Below are 21227 nucleotides of genomic sequence, written 5' to 3'. Positions count from 1 at the left end.
TCCTAGTGCATAAGGAGTTTTGGTTTTGTTTTTGTTAATAATAGTGGTATTTGGGTATATAATAATACAAGGGTTAGATAATAATTGAGTTCTTGTATCAACATGATGTTCTCTACATAACATTTAAAAATAAAATTCATTTAAGGTGAACTAATGATTCATTATGTGAATTAAAGATCAGGGTTCGATTAGACTCATTCAGAGGTAATCTCTGTGAATATTTTCAACGTCAAAAATATTTAGTTAATCTACTAGCTAATCACAAAGATGTTTTTGACCATATCATCTAATAATCGAAAAGAAAAAACACTAAAAGATTTTAAATGATTTGTTAATGCGCAGTTAATGGGTTACTAATGTATGTGAGATTTACATGTGTAATGTATGGTTGGAATTTCAGTATGGCATGGTTGTGTTTGAGCCTACATGACAGTTTAAAACATAGATATACATGGATAAAGAATGTAAAATTTTATAATTTCTTGGTAAAATTCTAGTTAAATAATTATTACAGTTCTAAAAATGTTCAACTATCCACTTGCGGTCTTTAATTTGATAATCTAAATTTTACTTTATGTGTGATACTATAGTAGAGAACACATTGTTTTTCATTTTATCTAAGACATCTATAAGTCTAAAACCATATAATAATTATGTTAATCAGAGAAGAGAAGCAAATCCCAAAGGTCCAACGGATAATTTTCTTCTTATCTACGAAAAAAGGAGAAATCGGCTAGTTATGGAGATGTTAGAATCAAATATACATTATATAAAGCTTTTATAAATTGACTTATCATCACTACTTTATATGTTGGCTAGCAAATCATTAACTGTTTCTAAACTTAAATAATTTGAAGCCCACAACTAGAAACTACAATTTCTCTCTGATGTAAGCACATAACACTGATCCATAACTTGATTTCATCCACAATATATTATAGACATATTACAACCCAGTGTCACAATCATCATAATGCATGACATGATATAGAAACCTTCAGTTAAAAAAAAAAAACTTCAGCTCAATCATGCATGAACATCATGATCCACTAGATGGCCATAGTATACTCTCTCCTATAATTACATGCACCAGATCCAACTTGACATTTGGTTATTAAACTAAAAACCTAATCATATCATGATCTATGTACCACCTCATTGTATCATTTTTATATGCTTATGTGATATCTCGATCTGTTTATGAAGTATGAGATACCAAGCATGCATGTAAGGGTTACGATAAAGTATAAGGCATGATTTATCTTGTATTAGTCTCATGCCTCAAGCCGTCAACTGATCGATGTATATATATCACAATAATTCCAATGGGACAAACTTGTTATAATTCAACATATATATCGATGTCATTAGTATTTTAAAATTTTAACAAAATAAAAATTTATATATCTATTAATTATTGGTAGATTTATATGGCGACCTGTAAATTTTAAAAGAAAAACAGCATTTTCATTAATTTAAAGAAACAAAACATGCCAATAGTCATGTAGAAGACATAATCATGTAGAAGACATAATCTAAATTATTTTATTTCAAAGCCAAAACCCTTAAGCATATGTCAGGAAAGCCACCAATTTGCAAAAGGCTTGTCCACTTTTTATGGCTTTCTTAGCTGTATAAACACCCCTCCTCATCCAACCTCCACCATTAACTCACCCTCTTTGAGCTCTAGAGAGAGATATAGAAGTTGACCATGCAGCCAAATTATGATAGCTCAAGTCTTAACAACATGCAACAACAAGACTACTTCCACATACACCATTATTATAACAACTTAAACCCTTCCAACAACAATCTCAATCTTATCCCATACCCTCAAATTCAAGAACTCAATCTACAATCTCCAGCAAGCAACCACTCTGCCACGTCCGACGAAGCAACTGAAGATATATTCGTCATCAACGAGAGAAAGCAAAGACGTATGGTATCTAACAGAGAATCTGCAAGAAGGTCAAGAATGAGAAAGCAAAGACACTTAGATGAGCTTCTATCGCAGGTTGCTTGGCTTAGAAGCGAGAATCAACAGATTTTAGAGAGGCTTAACCAAGCCTCGGATAGCAATGATCTTGTTCTTCAAGAGAACTCGAGTCTTAAAGAGGAAAACTTAGCGCTTCATCAAGTCATCACATCCATGAAGAAGGTTATAGGAGCAGGAGGAAGCAGAAGCATCAACGGCAGATACTCTTCTTCTTCCTTGGATAATGATTTGGATCAAGACTTGTCTTCTATTACAGATGATCGAAGAACTCATCATCCATCATGAGTTATTTATTCTGATCCAACTTTTAAAATTTCTGCCTTCATATCTGTTTTCTTTGTTTGGTACCCGTCCAATTCCGGCTCGTTTATATATTGTTGGGCCGAAAGGAAAAGCAAATTTTATGTATTTTGTTTTGGGCCAGACTCAGGTCCAGCACCGTTGAAACATACTTTTTAACGGTTTAGTTTAACTACGTACCAAAGTCTTGGGAGTTATTTTCAGCTGTTTATTGGAAGATCCCATAATATTTGAAGTGACTCTTTAAGTTTTGTTCAAGTGTCATCAGACTCATCACCACATTCAGTTTGAAAGAAAAATATGACTTAGTCAAAATGATGACATAAGTTACTTCTTAATACTACTTGTAAAATTTTAGTGATAAATATTTTGATTTTTAGTAAATTTTTTAAAATGAGATAATTATAAAATTTGGCTACATACCATAAAATATATTTATAATTATTATTAAAATGAACTTCTGATAAAAGAAGTAAGTAAGTTCATATAATTGTTTATATTTTCATCAAAATTAATTATAACTATAAACTATGACAATTTTGATTAAATTTTTATGAACAGTTAAATATTCATTTATATTTGGATCCAAAGGTATATAGATGATTAATCAAAATTTTAATCTATTGAATTTAAATGTGATTCAGTAATTGTTGTGTGATAATTATTGATTTATTGAGACAAATAAAATAAATAAATTACACTAATGTAAAAAAACTTTAAACAAAAAACTACTCAGAACTGTAGTTTTAAATATATATATATATATATATATATATATATATATATATATATATACACACACATATAAGATAAGCAAAATTTTCTATTTTAATTTAATTTTAATTAACGCAAAACCAAAAATTAAACTAAATAGTGTTAAGTAAAAGAGAAAATAAATCATTATTTATAATTTTGTTTTATTTTGTTTTTAAATCAATAAAATGAAATTTATATTCATATATATATATAGTTATTTAAAATATTTATTTTGTGCATGGTGCAGAAAATTAACTAATTTATATAAACAGACAAGAAGATAATTTGGAGATGATAGACATTTCTTCTTTCATGAATGATGATGATATAAAAATTGGTATATAATTTCAAATCTGCATGTTAGCAAAAAATTATAAAATGATTATATTATATTTGTGTAGTATAAATACTGTATGCCGCATGGATAAAAAGAGTAGTTTCCTAAAAGTATATAGTATAGGAAAACATGTTTGATGTTGCCAACGCGTGACACTACTTTGGGCCATTTTCTATATCCGATCCTAGGTATTGATGGGCTTTTATGAGCATGATTTTTACATCAGGTTAGTAGGCACATAACAGTTGAAGGATGTTGATGGTGTGGGTCGGGGTCAAATTCTTGGCTTCTCTCACTAGCAAAGTGATGTAGCGGAAGCTTTATAGGATAGGACTAGAGATCCGTTGATTCTGAGAATACCCGGAAAACTAGGATAATCACAATGATCTTATTTAGTCTAAGAATACCTAAGATCGATGTGTTCTTAAATTCGTTGAGATCACTAATGATCTACCGAAAACAAGGAACAAAAGAGAAAACTCTTAACTTTTATTAATCAATCAAAAACTGAAGTCGGAGGGTGATGTAGCGGAAGCTACGATAACACGATGAATCCTATTTAGTCTGAGAATACCTAGGATCAAAGTCTTCTTGATTCGTTGAAAACTCTCGAGTTCTAGCCGTAACAAGGAAATAAAGGGTTTCAAACCTCTGTTTATAAAAATATCAATATCAATCATCCCCATACAAACGTAAGCCTAGACGGCTATATATAATAAAATCCAAAAACCTTAAATAATAAAGATAATTATCAAAACTAATTAATAAAATAAATAATAAGATATTTGTAAATATTCCAAATATCTATCTACATCATTCTCTCCGGGTTGGAGAAGATTCGTCCTCGAATCTTGATCGTAGTCTTCGAATCCAAAATGTTTTCCCATGAAAACTCTTCCTCGAATCTTCAATAGCATGTTTTGTATGATTTTTGTACGGATCTGTTTGTAACTTGAATCTTTATAAATCCGTTTTTGCACAAGATTTGCACGCATCAGATTATCAAAAAATTTCACAAAATCTTCGTAGAACTCGTCTTGCCCGAATTTCGCACGGATCTCGTCATGCTCGAATTTTGCACAGACGAGATTTGCAAAAAGAATTTTCGTTGAAAACGAATCAACAACGCAGACATCATTTTCATACACGTCGTAGATTGGATCACCATAGATCTCTCGATAGATCTCATAGTTTTCTTTTCTCTCGACAAAGGGATAAAAGCAATCACTCACCATAACATCCAGAATCGTTCTTCGATTGAGAAACCAAAGAAACGCGGCTCTGATACCACCTGATGTAGCGGAAGCTTTATAGGATAGGACTAGAGATCCGTTGATTCTGAGAATACCCGGAAAACTAGGATAATCACAATGATCTTATTTAGTCTAAGAATACCTAAGATCGATGTCTTCTTAAATTCGTTGAGATCACCAATGATCTACCGAAAACAAGGAACAAAAGAGAAAACTCTCAACTTTTATTAATAATCAATCAACTCATAAACTGAATACAACCATAAACCGACGGCTATATATATAAAACCATAAAACCCTAAAATATTAAAGATAATTATCTAAAATAATTAATAAAAACAATAATAAGATATTTGGAATATTTCCAAATATCTATCTACATCACAAAGTCACAGTCCGGATTCTGGTAATCAAAAGCAACCTGGGATTATTTGGATAATCAGAAGGAATCAAAATGCAAAGGTGATGATCATTCCATGGACCACACGCAACTGAACATGTAACTAGTATTTAGTAGCTGAGTTTGGATTGTGACATTTTAACTCGTCTTATAACTAGCCAATTGATTTACTCAAAAACTGCTGGTACATACACGGTTACTTGTCCATATAGGCTGGTTGATGCTGCTACTTTACATCTGGTTGGATTCTTTTCCTTATCTTGCTTATTTTCTGATCAAGGGCCACAAATAAGTGGTCACTGAAATTTAGCCTTATAGGTTCTTCAGACAAGTTATTGCAGATTCTTTAGTCCACCATGGTTTGCAACGTATTCATGCAATTGTAGCGATTGGATATAGGCTTACTAGTTTGGAATTCATTTGTAGGCCCATCTATCGTTTACCTTTTCATTGTGTAAACACAACTAACTGGAACCACTAATACAACTTAGACTGAGGTTCACGGTGAAAACTGTGGAGATTTTAAAAGGGATTCCAGTTTCATGAAAGGCCATGTGTAATAACTTATGAGAAATGTATGAATTGTCTACTTGATATAAAGAGAGTTACATAGCTTTATATAGTAGAGCTATATGAATCAAACAATAATTGTGAAGATCATATAATCATTAAGAAGAATGTATGATGAAGTGATTATAGTGATTGAGTGCATCATATGAGTTATGATTGATATTCTTTCCTTGATAATGTGTTTCTGCAGTTTTCATTTATGTGTTGTTCATAGAACCAAGTCTTTTTTTTTTCTTCGTTGCTAATCCGTGGCTTTCCTTGAGTTTATTGTAATGGTCGTTGAGGAACTCCTCTCACATGTACACGTTAGTTATTTTTCCTTGGATTATGTGGAGGAAAGCAAGATGAGATATCAATTATCTGGAGCTTCACCTTCGCGAGTTCACGACTCCGGCCGGCGGGTTTGGCTCTCCTAGCCACCGCCGGTCCGGCAAAGCTTTGCTTCCTTTTTATTTTCTCTGTTTTTTTGGCTCTAAATCGGTTCGTCTTATACGGATCGTTTTCTCTTGCTTCCGGCCATGCACCGTTCTCTCTGGTGGTGGTCCGGCTTTGTTTCTGGGGCCGAGCCGTCTCTTCTCGGATGGTGGTCGCCGGCTTTCGCTCTTCGAGGATGTGTTCGAGCTGTGTTCAGGTTTGTTCTTTGTGGTGGTGAGTGGCCGAATTCGCATGAGGTCTCGGTGGAACCGATTGACGCTTAGCTGAAGTTCGGGCCGATGTTGAAAGACCCCGGTTCCTATATCTCCAATACAGTCGTTGGAGATGGAATCTGGTGGTCGTAGTGTTTCTCCCGGTAAATCCGGTGGGTGTGTTCCGGTCAAGTACAACGTCGACTCCTCTGGAGGAGGAAGGGGGTGATTTGCAATTCCGGTGAGATCGCGGGTTTCGGTCTCGGCGGCGACCGACAGCCTCTGATGATGACGAAGTCTCCGAAGTTGACACGCGTCCCATGAGTTGTAGCGGTTTGCGTACACGTGGGAAGTGTGGAGTTTGGGTGGGCCTGAGTCTCAATTTTCTGTGGGCTTTCGGTTTTGGTTTGTAATTTCGTTTGGGCCGGTTGGGCTTTTTTGTATGTTTTTGTCTTATATATATAATACTTCAGATGGAAAAAAAAAAAAGATATCAATTATCTGTGTTTTTTGGGAAGTGTACTAGAATGACTCAAATTAGTTGAGAAATTACTAGAACAACTTTTAAAAGTTTAAAATTACTAACATTATTTTATGGTCGAAAATGTCCTTGACTCTAGTTATAATCAAAAAGTAATATTACAAAAGTGCCATTTAAATTAATTAAAAAATATTCGACGGCAGACTTATTTAGCGAAAAATAAATCTATCGTAAGATAAGTCTATTATAAAAAACTGTTGTAAAATATATATCTGCCAAGTATTTGGTGACAGACTTTTCTGGTACGACAGATTTTTTAAGCCATCAGATTTTTGTGGCCGATTTAAGATTGTTGATAGATTTATTTATTTTAATATGTCATATGTAGTAACCGATTTGTTGAAGTCAGAAGTTTTTTTTTGAAGTAGTCAGAGTTTTGAGACAGATATGTTTATTGAAAATAGACATATATTTTGCTGATAGATATGTTTGCCCGATTTAATTTTACAGCAGACTTTTGTATTCATTTGGTGACAGATTTTTTTAAATTGTAGTCTTTGACGGCAGATTTTTAAATAAATTTTAATTACTAGAGTGAGACACAATTCGAATTTTTGGATAAATTCATCTAAATTTCGGTTTAATTTAAATTGGATCTCGGTTTGGATTGATTGAATTTGGTTTTAATTAATTTTGAAATTTGGTTTAGAGTTATTTTCGGTTTAAATTAATTTAAACCAATTTGAAATATTGGTTTAATCTAAAAGATATGTCCACGTTAACTCCAATTAGGTTTTACGTTCTTTGACCTCTTCTTCTTTTGTGACCTTCCACTCAGAAACACGTGGTCTACTTTCATGGTGACTTACAACTGCATCTTTTAATTCAGATCGAAGAAAGAGTAATGGAACCCATAGTTCTCGTCTGTGGGAAGTGGAAACTTGAGAAAACTATGTGGTTATTTGAAGTAGATAACGAGCAAGGGAGCATATTGATTGTTGCGAATGAAAACACCCGATTTGAGGATTTTGTTGAAATTATATTTGAGGATTACGGAGTTGATTTTGCAGAATACGATTTGGACATCTAAGTTGTACATTACACAGCTAGACATCTAAGTTGTACATTACACATACCTGCTCGCTTTTAAGAATCAAGCTTAGCATTTGAAAGGGCTAAGATATCCTTGAACCATATGGCACAATCTGAAGAACAAAAAGTAAGGCATATGATTGCAAAATTGTTGTGGTATGAATATATTTGCCGAGTTTTGTGTCATTGCTCATTGATAAACTGATATACATTGATAAATGATACAATCAAATGTTGAAAATCTAAACAAAAAACAACAAAAAGAGTGGTTACAATAACTACTAAACTAGACAAGAACAGCCCTAGCAATAAACTCTTGACCACTGTCTACATCCAAGACTCCAAAAACAATAAACACACATCCACACATTATTCAAGAACACTCGTGCTCCTGCTTTTCTTCCCTAGAAGGGTTAGCAGCCAGGAAAGTAGCAATTTATATGTCTATTCGTCGTTCAAGAATCGTCAGACAATATTAGTGGTTCTACGCATCGTCTCTTCTCTTCCCAATTTGAATTCATGTTCCAGTCAACCTATTCCTAAATATCTATAAAAAATTATTCCCATGAATCACTCTCCATTCCTACACACACCCATAATCTCAGGATCCACTGCCAAGAAAATGGTGAAAAAACAGTTCATCCGTAAGCAATACGACGATCATCTTTATTCTTTATTGACCCAAGCATAAGTTTGCACTTTAATCTTCTCCGAGTTATCTTGCGTGTCTTCAAACCCTGCAAAAGAGAGATTGGGGAATCCCATGAAGTGTATAACTATCCTTGCCTTCGTACATTAGAACTTTGATGGAGTCAACAAGGCTGCTAAAACCAATACGACCCTATGGATAGCGATTAAATGCTGCTGGATCAAACACCCTCTTACCACAATGCAAAGGGATCCGACTATTGCTTGAAATACCAAATATCCCATGGACAGTAGACAGAACAGACCAACCATTCTCCGTTTCTCTCTGGACCAGTTTCTGCATATCGAAAAAGGCTTGAAATTAATATATTTATCACTCACCGTTTCAATATTCTTCGATTTTGAGGCGGATGTGACGAAGCCAAATCGGAGTTAGGGTTCGGAGTTAGGCTTCATCGTGTACAGGGACGATGCCGATTTAGGGAGGATGTGACGAAACGAAAGGCGGCTGCGACTGAGATGAAGTTGTCGGAGATGGAGGTTCGATGTGTGAAGGGGAATTGAGATTGTGAAGAAGACAGAGCCTCGACAAAAGGGTTTTTTTTTGGGGAAAATATTATACAATTTCCTATTAAATTAACTCAATGGCAATTTTGTTAATAATAAAAGGAAAATTGGTTTTCTCGTATTTTTGTTACCCCTGTGATCTATTCTAGTAATTAAGAAAGTTTATGAGTTAGTATAGTCATTACATGTATTATTTGAATCATTATAGGTAATTTCTCGTGTTTTTATTACTATTATATTTTTCTTGTTCTAACAAAAAGAGAGAATCTACGAGGGTCCATGGACCATGATAAAAAGCCTGTGCAGCAAGCTATTTTAAAAAAGTGCATAGTGCAGCAAGCTTTTTCACTTTATGCACTTTTTCACTTTGTTTATTATATCTTTCTTAAAGTTCTCGAAGAACTCAACACATATGGTTAATTGGTTCTGTAACTTTTTTTTTCTGGTCAAATTGGTTCTGTAACTAAACATCAGGAATATGACTCTGTCTAGTAACAATTCATGTGTATGTGTAGCTTAAGTAGACAAGTTGTGATGATGTCTATGGTTGTATTTTTGGCTTACAGTTACAAGATTTATTTTTACAGTTACACACAACAATAGCTTTCGTAAGGCAAGTCAACACCGGTCTCAGACTTTTGGCTGAAACCAGATATGCATGCGTAGAACCGAATCTTTTGATTGCACTGTTTATTGAATGGTATACATGAACAGTATACCGCGTAGCTCTATGGCACTTTCCACATGGCAAAAAGGGCATCCTTTAGTAACAGTGTCACCTCTCCATTATATATTTTCCACTTTTCATTCTTTTTATAAGCATATACCCTGACTGATAAAGTGAGCAAGCATATATAGCTCTTTATTCTAAAAGATATGAGCAAGATTTATCAAGTAAGTATCTCTTATGTTTATGCGGATATATGGCCCATATATACGCGTAGACATTTACTTAATTATTGTTAATAGTTGTGAGTAAATATGTATGTACTAAAAAAAAGCTTATGGGAATGCATATTCGGTGCTCCAATCACTTCCAATGTCAACTGAGAACAATAATTTGCTTTTAATTAAATCATATTCACAATCAGCATTGTTCACTTCGCATTTGATTGCATGTTGGTTTATGGGATTGTGTTTAACTAATCGTGGAGTAGACACTGGACAGGTTGTGTTTAACTAATTAATGCAAGGAAGAAGAATACTAATTAGTAATAGCTAAGCACCAAAACTACACAACCTTATACATATAGCAGCATAAGTAATCATTCTTGAAGCCAAGGATTACACCAAACCTTACATAATCTTACAAACTAAACAGTTATTTACAGCTAGCAGTCTAGTATTCTTTATTTTTGCCATAGAATGAAGGAACAATGCCATATCCTGTGTCATGGTACATTAACATCGTGTTGAACTCTTGGTCCTCTACTTCGGTCTCGCTCATCTTTGCAAACCGTCCGTTGATCCTCGGTCTTCTCTCTGCGTATGCCTTCCTTGAAGCATACCTTATTGTCTTCTCAAACTTTCTTCTCTTCCTCTTCTCTCTGTATCTCAGGACTCTAGCCTCTCTGTCCATTGGACTGAGCATCTGAACTAGAGGTTCTGGTGGTTGGTGTATAGTCTCTTTGGGCGTCTTTTGGTGTGAAGCTGTTGTGACACGTGCTGTTGGCTCCGGCACAAAGTCAGTTTGCATTGATGGATTGTTTGCCTAATGACAAAAAAAAGAAACAAAGACAATTCTCAATCCCCTTGTTAAGAGGACTAAAGAGAAGCAACTTTTTCTAATTATTATAAATTTCTGGTCAAAGTTCTATGTAATACAGATTAACTCTTGGTAGTTATACTGTGTGTGTTTTGTGTGTATGATGAAAGAAGAAGATGAATTGAAGGGCTTACGTTATGGTTTATGGAACCATTGTAGTTGTATTGACTCCCTGAGGAGCCATATGTGATATTCTGTTGCTTGTGGCGCAGGTTTCCTCTTGTTTCTTCAAGTTGGAGTGGAACAACTCTATCTCCACCGTAGTTTGTCTGTGGTACGGTGCAGTCTTGCTTATGTTGATGTTGATTGTAATCACCAGTGAACTTGTAGTCCATACTCGAGTTGTAATCAGCAAGGTCTAGATAGTCATCACTAAACAACAACTCGTTGTTCTGGTTGTTGTTATTGTGATTGACTTTATCTGAGTAAGGGAACACCCATGAAGCCGTCTCTTTGGCATCCTCTTTACCTTCCCGATCATCTTGAACCAACACAGCTCTCTTCTCTGGCTCGGTCACTGATGTGTGGTGAGGAGTGGCCAAGGAGCTGCAAGAGTTTCCAGTTATCGGCACAACCGGAACTCGCTGATGGCGTCTAGCAAGAGGGTTTGCGGAGTGAACCTCTGAATCACAGGCTGTGCATAGAGACACATCATCTGCCTCACACATAAAAGCAGCCGGGGCACGCTCACATGACTCGCAGACAGGGACACGTTTATGGCGGGAAGCAACGCGGTTGGCAGAGTGAACTTGAGCATCACAGCTGGTGCATAAGTAGGCAGAGTCAGCATGGCAGTACACGGTGCAGATGGTGGACCGGCATGTGTCGCAGGCTCGTGCCCCTCTGTTGTTGTCTCTATTACTAATGTTGTTACTCTCTTGTTTCAACATTTTAACTCAGAGATGTAGTAAAGTGTGATGGTGTGGGAGATTGTGTCTTGAGAGCAGGGGCTATTAAAGCTATATCTGCTGTGAGAGAGAATATCGAGTCCGAATCATCAGTGCGTACACGTGGTTGAGAGCTATTAGTTGGGAAACATTCACTAGTTGCATATGTTGTACCTACTTGTCATTGAGAGATTCTCAAGAAGATAAACACCATATGGTGTTACTATTTTCGTACCATCTTTTACTATTTTTACTTTTGGATTTATTTAAAACTAAAAGTAGATACTCTATCTCTGTGGCTCTTCCAAAGGAAAAGTCTACGTAGTTGAATATCCTTCTTGAACCTTGTGATAACTAACTGTAGGTTAAGACATCGTGTCTCAGAGCCATCACCAACTTTTACCTGAGCCACAAGTTGTAGGAAAACTAGGACTCCAAAAGGAGCAACGTTAGTTAGTATCACATGTCTATATTTTATGTAGAAATTTGCAGTTGATCACCATCATGCTAATAAAAGACTCATGGGAGTTGTCAAATGTCTCTGCAACATTTTGACAGCATGATAATTGATAATATCTTGTTTATTGCTATTTAACCTAAGTATGTTTCCATATTACTTTTATACTGCCAAGTGTCAGGTCAGAGATGGAAAGTTTCATGACTTGTCTTTCTAGGATCACGGAGGTAGAGTTTTGAGCTGCTCGTTTACTACTCCGTAGGATCAGTAGATGCAATTTTTTTAAAATGACATCATGGGTTTGCTTTTGTACTAGTAATTAACCACCAGTGCTTTGTTGGCGATATGCTATAAATGTTTTACTATGTGGAAATGCTTTGGGTTCAGTGGAAGTACGATACCCATTTATGTGGTCCAAAGGTTAGAAGACCCTAGTGGCCGAATTCATGTGGCTTCCTTCAACTCTATTGTCTACAGCTGAAAAGTGAGTTTGCTTGTATAAAAAGGCTGGTCCTAGGATACACTTTTCGCATCTCTTCCTCTTTCATTATTTCTTATACCACACTATTTTTTTCTTGGTAGTTGGAGCTTAACTTCAAGTTCTTGTTATTTACTGGTTTTATGATGAATGTAATGGAGAAATCTTATGAAAGAGAAGGATTCTAGGATCATTACATTAGTGATATGAAAATAGTGGGGATTTTATAGTGGTTCTAGTTCAAGAAGAGTTGTGTATTGACCATTTTATCACTTGTAGTTCAAGAAATATAGTTTTAGCTTATTATTTCTCTTTTCCTATCTGTGGTTGGAACTTCTCTTACATGTATAGAGGTAGAGTTCCACCTTACATGAAAGTTGCAAGGGAATTATGTGAAGGAAAATGCAATTTAAAGCCAATTAGACTCAGTTGTAAAGATATTAAGGAAAGAAAACTATATGTCACTTATTTAATTTCATTATTTTGCAGCTTCCCGGGTTGCGAATACTTTCCTTCTTTCAGATTTAAATAGAAAACCTTCTTTTCTTGAAAAGACTGAGAAAGAGAACAAGAATCCAGGGACCATACAAAGCTTGCAATTGTAAGCTATGTGAGGATTCTCCATTTTACATGGCTGTGAGAAACTTATCTGAGGCAAAAGTGCAAAAGTGCAGCGACTTTTGGCAAAAGGTAATATCACTTTTATGCACTTTTGAGTGATATCTCAAATCCAATCACTAAATGTTAACATTAAATTGGTTCTTACAACTCGTTAGTTACCTAAGCAACAATTGTTATTGAATCTTTAAAATTTTCCTGAAAAGAAATCTAGATGAAACTCTCTCTACTACTTAAAGCTTACTTGTTGATGATGATATTGCGTGGTTTGTAAGTTTTTGCTACATGATCAAACCAGATCACATACTAGATTTTCTGGTGGGCTTTTGATTCAGTAGTTACACTAGCTAGTCACACTTCTGGTTTCAGTGGATGAATGAGATCCGTTTATGTGGTCCAAAGAGAACATATTTTACACTCACGCTCGCTAGTGGCTAAATTCATATGGATATCAACGCTCACTCAGTGATTGCCAAGACGAATCTTTTGATTGTTGCAGGAAATCATCAGTTAACCATGTAAAGTGGTAAGATAAGCTGAGGCTACATGGCCTTTTCCAGGTGGCAACAAAGTGAAGGGCTTAGTTACAGTGTCACTTTGATTTCTCTTTGCTTCTTTATTCTTTTATGTCAGCATATGCCTTGGAAAGGTGACACACTATAACCCTTTATTCTAATAGATTTATAGCAAGTAAACATAGGCATTGACATTATTCTGCTAGTAGTTAGTTCTGTCTTGTGAGTGTTAATTTACTGGATAAGACAATGGTATTTACGCAACCATGCTCCAGTGCTAACCAGGAACAATAATATGCCTTTGATGTAACTATACCTAGTAGCAGTTTTCACTCCGGGTTGTTTGCTAAGTTACTGCCACTTTTCTAAGTATGTTACTGAGAATGACTATTCAATGTGTGATGTTTTTCTCAAAAATAAAATGTGTGATGTTATGATGTCTCTTTTAATTGAATGAACTTTCCACGTTTTATATGTCTACAGTTAACTATGTCCTCATCTACTTTGTTTGTAAAATCATATCGTGTAAAACCTTATTTTCTCATGGAGGCACAAGCGGAATCAGTTATCCTCTACTTTTTTTTATCAAGTTGATGTGGAACAGTTGAAAAGGAATCACTACTTGTTTGAATCTCTTGGCTAGGTGAGTTCATTGTTAACTCTTCTTTGGTGCATCTAGCTAAAGTAATGCACATCGATTTAAATTTGGACTGAAAGGATAGTATTTTATGTCACTATGTGTGCAGATTTTGTTTAGATACAACAGCAAAAACATAAATATATATAATTAATTGGTACTAGTTAGACAAAAAATGTCTCTATATACATTACAGTGGTGATAACTTCTAAGGAATACAAACCAGTAATGCATTTTTCACAAGCATGAAATCTAGTTCTTGCTATAGGATGTATTATCAGAATGAAGGAACAATTCCATATCCTGTGTCGAACATTACCATTGTCGACAAACCTTGGTCTGCATCCACTTCATTCCTCTTTGCAAACCGGCCTTTGATCCTTGGTCTTTTCTCTGCATACTCTTTCCTTGAAGCATACCTTATCGTCTTCTCAAACTTCCTCGTCTTCTTCTTCTCTCTGTATCTCATCACCCTTGCCTTTCTCTCCATTGGACTCAGCATCTGAACTGGAGCGTTAGGCAGTTCCTCTGTTGCCGCTTTGGGCGATACTGTTGCGTCACTCGTTGTTGTTGACTCTGGCACAAGACTCACCATATGAATTGGGGAACCGTTGGAGCTTCCATAAGCTTCTGAGGAGACATTTGTGAAACCAAACTGATAGTTGTGTTGCTCGTGGTGCATGTGACCCTTTGATACATCAACTTGAAGTGGAACAACCCCATCTGCCACGTAGCTCCTCTGAGGCACGTTGTAGTCTTGTTGATACTGATTGGATTGACCTATGAATCGCTTATCCATACTAGAACTGTAATCCACAAGGTCCAGATACTCTTCACCAACCGAGAACCTGTTGCTCTGACTGCTGTTGTTGTTGTTGTTGTTGTTGTTGTTGTTGTTGTTGTTGTTGTCACCACAGTTTTTAACTGAACTAGGCAACAGCCAAGAAGCCGCCTCTGCTTCATCTTCTTCTTCTTGACCCACCACCACTATGTTCTCCGGTTCCGTTGTCTCACTTGAATGGTTAGTGGCCATGGAACCAGAGATTGGCAGAATCGGAACACGTTGGTGGCGTCTAGCAAGTGGGTTTGCTGAGTGAATCTGTGAATCACAGGCTGTGCATAAGGAAGCAGCATCTGCCTTGCAGAAAAAGGCAGCCGGTGCTCGCTCACATGATTGGCACACTCGTACACGTTCGTGGCGGGAAGCAAGACGATTGGCTGCATGAACTTGAGCATCGCAGCTGGTGCACAAGTAGGCGGAATCAGCTCGGCAGTAGACAGTGCAGGCGGCTGAACGGCATGTGTCACAGGCTTGTGCCCAGTTGCTCTCTTGTTTCAACATGTTTAACTCAGATGGTACTGGTTTGTTGTTTGGTGAGGGAAGTGAAGATTGTAAATGGGAAGCAAGGGACTAAGAAGGCAAAAGGAAGGATAGGATCTGGAGGAGCTGACACTTGGCGAGGAGTTAGTGGCCTTGAAAAGTTGTGTGATTATCTTGTGGCTGGCTGAGTTTGTGTATAGGGTCCATTTTCAGAGATGCTGACATTGGCTTTTGGAATCATACTAGTCGTCTTGTATCTTATCAACACTTGAGAAGAAAGATACACCAAGAGTTTACTACTCTCTCTCTCTCTATATGACTCATCAACATGTTGCCTAGGTTCTGGCCCTTGATGCATACCAAAACTATTTTCGTCTTGTAGACTACTATTTTAGGTAAGGTGGAGGCTTTGGCCATAATTATCCTTTGAACGTTTTATCTTGGTTCTTGACTTAATCATGTTTTAACTGTCTAAGGTTTATATGGTTTTAGAGATGATTGCAGCTGCACCTTCTTTTTAAAGAAAAATGTTTAGCTTTGTTAAGAAATGGATGTCTCTTAATCCATTTCTTAACAAAGTGTTTATCTTCTCTCTTTTTTTGTGTGTTTATCTTCTCTGGTAATGTTTTTTTTTGAAACTTATCTTCTTTAGTAATGTTGTAGGAGATTAACATGGCATTGTCCTAATTTTGTTTGCTTGCACATCAAGTCGGTCAAGCAGATGTGGCAACGCGGTTGGAGATCCGAAGAGCCAATTGGAATATGGCAAGTCGCTTCGAGTCTAAAAGATAAGAAGAACATGAACCACAAGGTGCAGCAAATGGTGGGTCCAAACGTGAATACTGAATAAGAGTTTCAACATCACCTATTTGTATGTAACGTTTATACATATCCAATTTGCATATGATCACCATCATTGTAACTTTGAACAAAACGGATGTGTGTTGTCACATCCGATCTCCCTCACCTTTTGAGAATGTGATATTAACTTGATCTTAACTTTATTAGATTTCAAATTTGGGGAAGTAATCATATTTGACATGGGGTCAAACAAAATTGGTGGATCCGAAATATTTAAGATTTTGAAGCCCAACATAAATTATAGACTTATCAAGAATCTTTAAGCCCAACATATTAAACATTGTTTTATTTAACAAACCAAAAAGACAACTTAGAAGCTTAATTACAATAATGACCAAACGAGCAATACTTCCCGCCACCGTCATGACCTCCGTACCCACCTTCATCGTCGTAGTCATCATCATCACCACCACCTCTACTATGAATCCACCACAACAGATTACTCAGAGAGTTCCCATCATCATGCCCATTTAATCCTCTAACCTTCTCCATCGCTCCATCTTTGTCGTAAATACTCTCCAAAGCATACACAAACCCTTTCCACCCTTCTCCGACACCCTCTCTCGCCAACGCCGGCATAGTCCAATTCACGAGTTGCTTCACGAACTTCACATCCGAGAACAGAATCTCCGACACTGGGAGTATCGGTAATAACTGTATCCCAAGCCGACACTCTTTCCATTCCTTTGGTGCGAACCATAAGCCACTGTCTCTCTTCGTCGACCATAAAACCCCAACCACACGATTCTCCGCCGTGAAGTCTGCCGGATAAATAGTGTCGCCTTCTTTCACCTGCCACCACCAAGAAGAGAAACTTAACTAAACCAAAGATAACCAAACTAACCATTTTAATTTGGATTTCTATCAATTAAACCATAAGTCTATGAGATCAATTCAAACCAGAACCAGAATTAAACCGATGTAGAATGAATCGGACTGGTTTGTGTGTTTGGTTTGAATATGGTAATATGTTTTACTAATACCCAATCGAACCAAAGATAACCAACCAAACCTATTAACTTAGATTTCTATCAGTTGATCAACCAAACTTAACCGAATAGGATTCATTTGGTTAGTTAACTAATCATAAACCGATGGCACTAGCAACCCAATTCGGTTATCATATCAAACACTCTCGGTTTGCTCGGGTAAAATCAACTTATCCGGTTCAATTCTATTTTATTTGAGATTAAAACCGTTACCTGCCACCACATCTTCGCGGCGTGAATCTCTAACGTCAAAACCGTCGAAGCCGCCGCCACCAGATGCGTATCCCCGTAAGCCAACCCCAACAAAGCAGCGGAGTAATAAGCGTTCACAGCCTCGCTCGTGCTCTCCTGGTTCCTCCCGTCGGCGAACTCCGTCAGCCCACCAGCCCAAGAATGAAGCTTGAAGAGATCAAAGCATCTCAGACGCGGGTAAACCGAACCGGAACTAACAAAGCTCGCTCCTTTCTTCTTCTTCTTCCCCAGCGTCATGAAATCCGCCATCAGAGCATACGCCTGAGGCCTGTACCTCTTCCCCCACAAAGGATCGATCTTGGCCAGCACGGCGATCGCGTAGAGGAAGTAGCCGAGATGGTAATGATGGTCGTTGTAAACCCCGAACCCGAAGTCAGCTCCGGGGTCTCTCGACCCTTGCTTCGTGATCACGCCTCCCCACGTGGGGTCGTAAAGGAACCCGTTCGGCTCGAAAGTCCCGTCCAGCCACGGCTCGATCATGCTCCTCAGATACTTCCTGATCGCCGGAATCGCGTCGAGGTAGCAGACTTCTTCGGCGATCAGAGCCAACCTCGCGGCTCGCGCGATCAGTTTCGCGTAGAAGTACGACGAGTTCGTTACCGGAGCGGAGGAGTCCAACGCGTTGACGTCTTTAACGAGAGCGGAGATGATCTCCTCGCGACGATCTTCCTCTACTCCTTTGATGGAGTGCCACGTCACCGAAACGGGGTCCGGTCTCAAAACCCATGAATCTCCGACGACGCCGACCAAATCTCCGTCGATGCTTCTGTAACGGAAGCTCTCTAGGACGGAGATTGAACAGTCGTCGGTTGATAGAAGCTTCAGGTGGAGAGGGTGAGCGAGCATTAAGAGGTCTCCGTAGCCTCGCTTCTCCCAGTTATACTCCAAAGTGAACGGCTTTGTTAAATCAGCGTCGCCGGAGACTGGGTAACAGCAGCTAAACCGGTCGAGGATCGATTCAAAATCAGGGCTTGGATCGGGTAGTACGGCGAACCGGAGAATACCGGAAAATCCAGGACTGCAGTTAATTGAAGAGCCTCCGGTTTGATTTAAGTGAACCGGGGAAGAGGCGTAGATCAGCCAGGTCTGGTTGTTGTTGAGCTTAGCGGTGTACTTGGTGGATGAGCTGTTGCAGGAAAACGACAAAACCGCGTGGATCGTTGAGATTGTGATCGAGGAGTTGCTGTCGGAGACAGAGCAGGTGATGAAGGGGCTTCCTCTGACAAGGAAGAATCTGAGGTTAGAGGAAGGGAAATCGAGAGTGACGCCGAGATCGCTGAAGGAAGAGATCAGATGAGTCTTCCTCGAATGCGGGTCGGGTCCGTCCGACCCGGAGACGGTGATGTCGGCGTTGAAAGCCTCGAAGATGAAGGCGGAGTTGTGGGAGAGAGTCGGGTACGAAATGGAGAGAGATGAAGGAGATGGTTTGACGATGTAAGGGTGGAAGTACTCGGCTTGGTCGCCGTTTTTGAGGGTGAAGTTTTGGAAGAAGGAGTTTGTTGGGAGAGGAGTTGAGAGGAGATCGTGGCTGAAGAAACGAGACGGGTCGGGTAAGACGGATGATTCGGATCTCGGGAAGAGAAACGGAGCGTTCCTTTGTCTCGATGAAGACATCTCTTGAGGCGTCGGAGATGGTGTAAGAAGAGGAAGAGTAGGTGGTGGTGGTGGATCTGGTGGTGATGGAGGTCTTGAAGGTCTGCTCTTATTAGACTTTTTAAAGGGTTTGGTGACGAATGATTTGACCTTTCGCCTCACTTTCTTCAGCATTTTGCTTAGTCAAGAGGAGAAAGCAATAAATACGGATTTGGAAATTAATGTCTTGACTCGTGGGGTTTGTTTGGTTAGAAAGAAAATTATTAAGGGATATTTTGTAAATTTATAAGATATGTTGGCGTAGATGAAAAAAAATGTTGTTTTGCAAGCCAAGGTGTTGGGAACGTGCAGGAGACTTGCTATAGATGCTAAACCTAGAGAAGATATTGTTGTATACCCAAATGAATGAAAAAGGAACATTACGAATGTGAATTTGATTACAACATTTGTAGGAATGTAATTTGTATTTTGTAATAAAGTATGTTTGATTGAGAGCTTAAGTCGTATACGTGATGGAATATGACAATGTTTGGGATGGTCATTTAACAAAATTCCTAATTTTGTGTATAGTTTTGGCAGATGCTTTGAGATTTTCTGATTTGATATTTTGCTTAGGAACGGGGAAGAGGGTTGATTGCAAGCAAAGGCAAATTACAAACACGCGGTAATGCATATTATTTTGTAGGCTCCTATTGCCCACCAATAAGAAAAGGATAAGAATTTATTTATCAGTTTATTTGTATCATAACTTTAAGAAATGTTAGCTGTCTGTATATCCCTAAAATGATACATTTCCATAATAAAAGTGTCACATTTCTTAACTGACAATTTAGGTCTACATTTTAGTTTAGCAATCTAAGAAGTAAAAATGAGTTATCTAACAAATTCCTAATAGGGTAGTTTATGAATATTTATCTGTAAAATCTGATCGGTGAGATAATTAGTTAGAAGCTTATATTTCAAGTGTACATCCACTAATTTTCTAATTTTCCTCAAGTTATCGTTTAAATTTTGTCCTTTTTTTTTCTGAAGGCCCATGTATCATACACACACGATGGATATCGAAGCCACTTTGCATGTTCGCTTCTGTTTCAGACCCAATTGAATCCAAACCAAACCAATTAGAGATTAAAAATCAAAAATCACTATCAAATCTAACCGGTTTAAACACCAACCGCTTCGGTTTAGCTCTGTGATCGCCCAGTCAGTCAGTCAGACCCGTCTGTGTTAGATCAGAGAGAAGAAGACGAAGAAATGGCGGGACTTCTAGCTTGGGGCGCCGACGAGAAGGATCGGATCCCACTAGTTTTCACGGAGGAGCAGCAGAGATACGTCATTGAGCTTGGCCCAAAAGCGACAACGCTCAGCCGTTCGATCCAAGATCTGCTTGCTCAGATTGCCTCCACCGGACATCTCCCAGCGCCTGGCTCACCTTCATGCTCACTCATGCTCACCTTCATGCTCACTCATTAGCCTCCAATGCAGCCTCTCACTCTTCTTCAGCTTGATTCCCACTCCGCCACTCGTGAACAGGTAACTTTCTCTCTTTGAATTTGAGAGAATAGGATCCATATGAGTTATTCGATAGAAATTTGACCGATACGAGGTACTTGAGTATCTCATTTTTGAAAAATGGTGAAGCTGAATCTTGATTTCTGCAATTAGGCTCAAAATGAGAGAGCAGACGTTGCTAGACGAGAGAACAGTGCATATGAGAATGGATATCAATCTGTGAGACAAAAATAGAAGAGAAGAGACATGAAGATGATTCTCTTCTTAAAAAGTTGTAAGGTCGAGTCTTAAGAAATGATATATTTTTTTTTTTTAA

General features: G+C 37.7%; 5 protein-coding genes and 1 long non-coding RNA gene across 6 annotated transcripts; 2 read left to right on the top strand and 4 right to left on the bottom strand.

The window, feature by feature from the left end:
• The first annotated feature begins 1490 nt into the window (after nucleotides 1-1490).
• Nucleotides 1491-2445, top strand: LOC108816321 (basic leucine zipper 43). The gene has a single exon (XM_018588900.2). It carries the CDS (start codon nucleotides 1712-1714, stop codon nucleotides 2279-2281), a length of 570 nt encoding a protein of 189 aa, XP_018444402.1. The 5' UTR covers nucleotides 1491-1711; the 3' UTR covers nucleotides 2282-2445.
• Nucleotides 2446-8004: 5559 nt separating this feature from the next.
• LOC108814736 (uncharacterized) lies at nucleotides 8005-9147 on the bottom strand. Its single transcript, XR_001943686.2, has 2 exons — nucleotides 8697-9147; nucleotides 8005-8548 (listed from the first exon to the last, which is right to left on the bottom strand). It is a non-coding gene; the product is annotated as an uncharacterized LOC108814736 (long non-coding RNA).
• Nucleotides 9148-10225: 1078 nt separating this feature from the next.
• On the bottom strand, nucleotides 10226-11905 carry LOC108817264 (zinc finger protein CONSTANS). The gene is made up of 2 exons (XM_018589909.2): nucleotides 10926-11905; nucleotides 10226-10737 (listed from the first exon to the last, which is right to left on the bottom strand). Exons 1-2 carry the CDS (start codon nucleotides 11679-11681, stop codon nucleotides 10366-10368), a joined length of 1128 nt encoding a protein of 375 aa, XP_018445411.1. The 5' UTR covers nucleotides 11682-11905; the 3' UTR covers nucleotides 10226-10365.
• A 2611-nt stretch (nucleotides 11906-14516) lies between these two features.
• On the bottom strand, nucleotides 14517-15898 carry LOC108814926 (zinc finger protein CONSTANS-LIKE 1). Its single transcript, XM_018587580.2, has one exon. It carries the CDS (start codon nucleotides 15723-15725, stop codon nucleotides 14661-14663), a length of 1065 nt encoding a protein of 354 aa, XP_018443082.1. The 5' UTR covers nucleotides 15726-15898; the 3' UTR covers nucleotides 14517-14660.
• Nucleotides 15899-16836: 938 nt separating this feature from the next.
• Nucleotides 16837-19646, bottom strand: LOC108817755 (glucan endo-1,3-beta-D-glucosidase 1). Its single transcript, XM_018590537.2, has 2 exons — nucleotides 17768-19646; nucleotides 16837-17357 (listed from the first exon to the last, which is right to left on the bottom strand). The coding sequence occupies exons 1-2, from the start codon at nucleotides 19571-19573 to the stop codon at nucleotides 16884-16886; spliced, it is 2280 nt and encodes a 759-aa protein (XP_018446039.1). The 5' UTR covers nucleotides 19574-19646; the 3' UTR covers nucleotides 16837-16883.
• Nucleotides 19647-20276: 630 nt separating this feature from the next.
• On the top strand, nucleotides 20277-21189 carry LOC108815140 (uncharacterized). The gene is given in 5 exon segments (XM_056990885.1): nucleotides 20277-20785; nucleotides 20787-20891; nucleotides 20894-20932; nucleotides 21065-21116; nucleotides 21119-21189. Coding segments are annotated over 5 exon segments (399 nt in total). The 5' UTR covers nucleotides 20277-20653.
• The last annotated feature ends 38 nt before the right edge of the window (nucleotides 21190-21227 follow it).

Source organism: Raphanus sativus, chromosome 7 (assembly GCF_000801105.2).
Source record: "Raphanus sativus cultivar WK10039 chromosome 7, ASM80110v3, whole genome shotgun sequence".
Classification (NCBI taxonomy): Eukaryota; Viridiplantae; Streptophyta; class Magnoliopsida; order Brassicales; family Brassicaceae; genus Raphanus; species Raphanus sativus.
The sequence above is the reverse complement of the archived record's forward strand: the minus strand, read 5'-3'. Positions and strand labels throughout refer to the sequence as shown.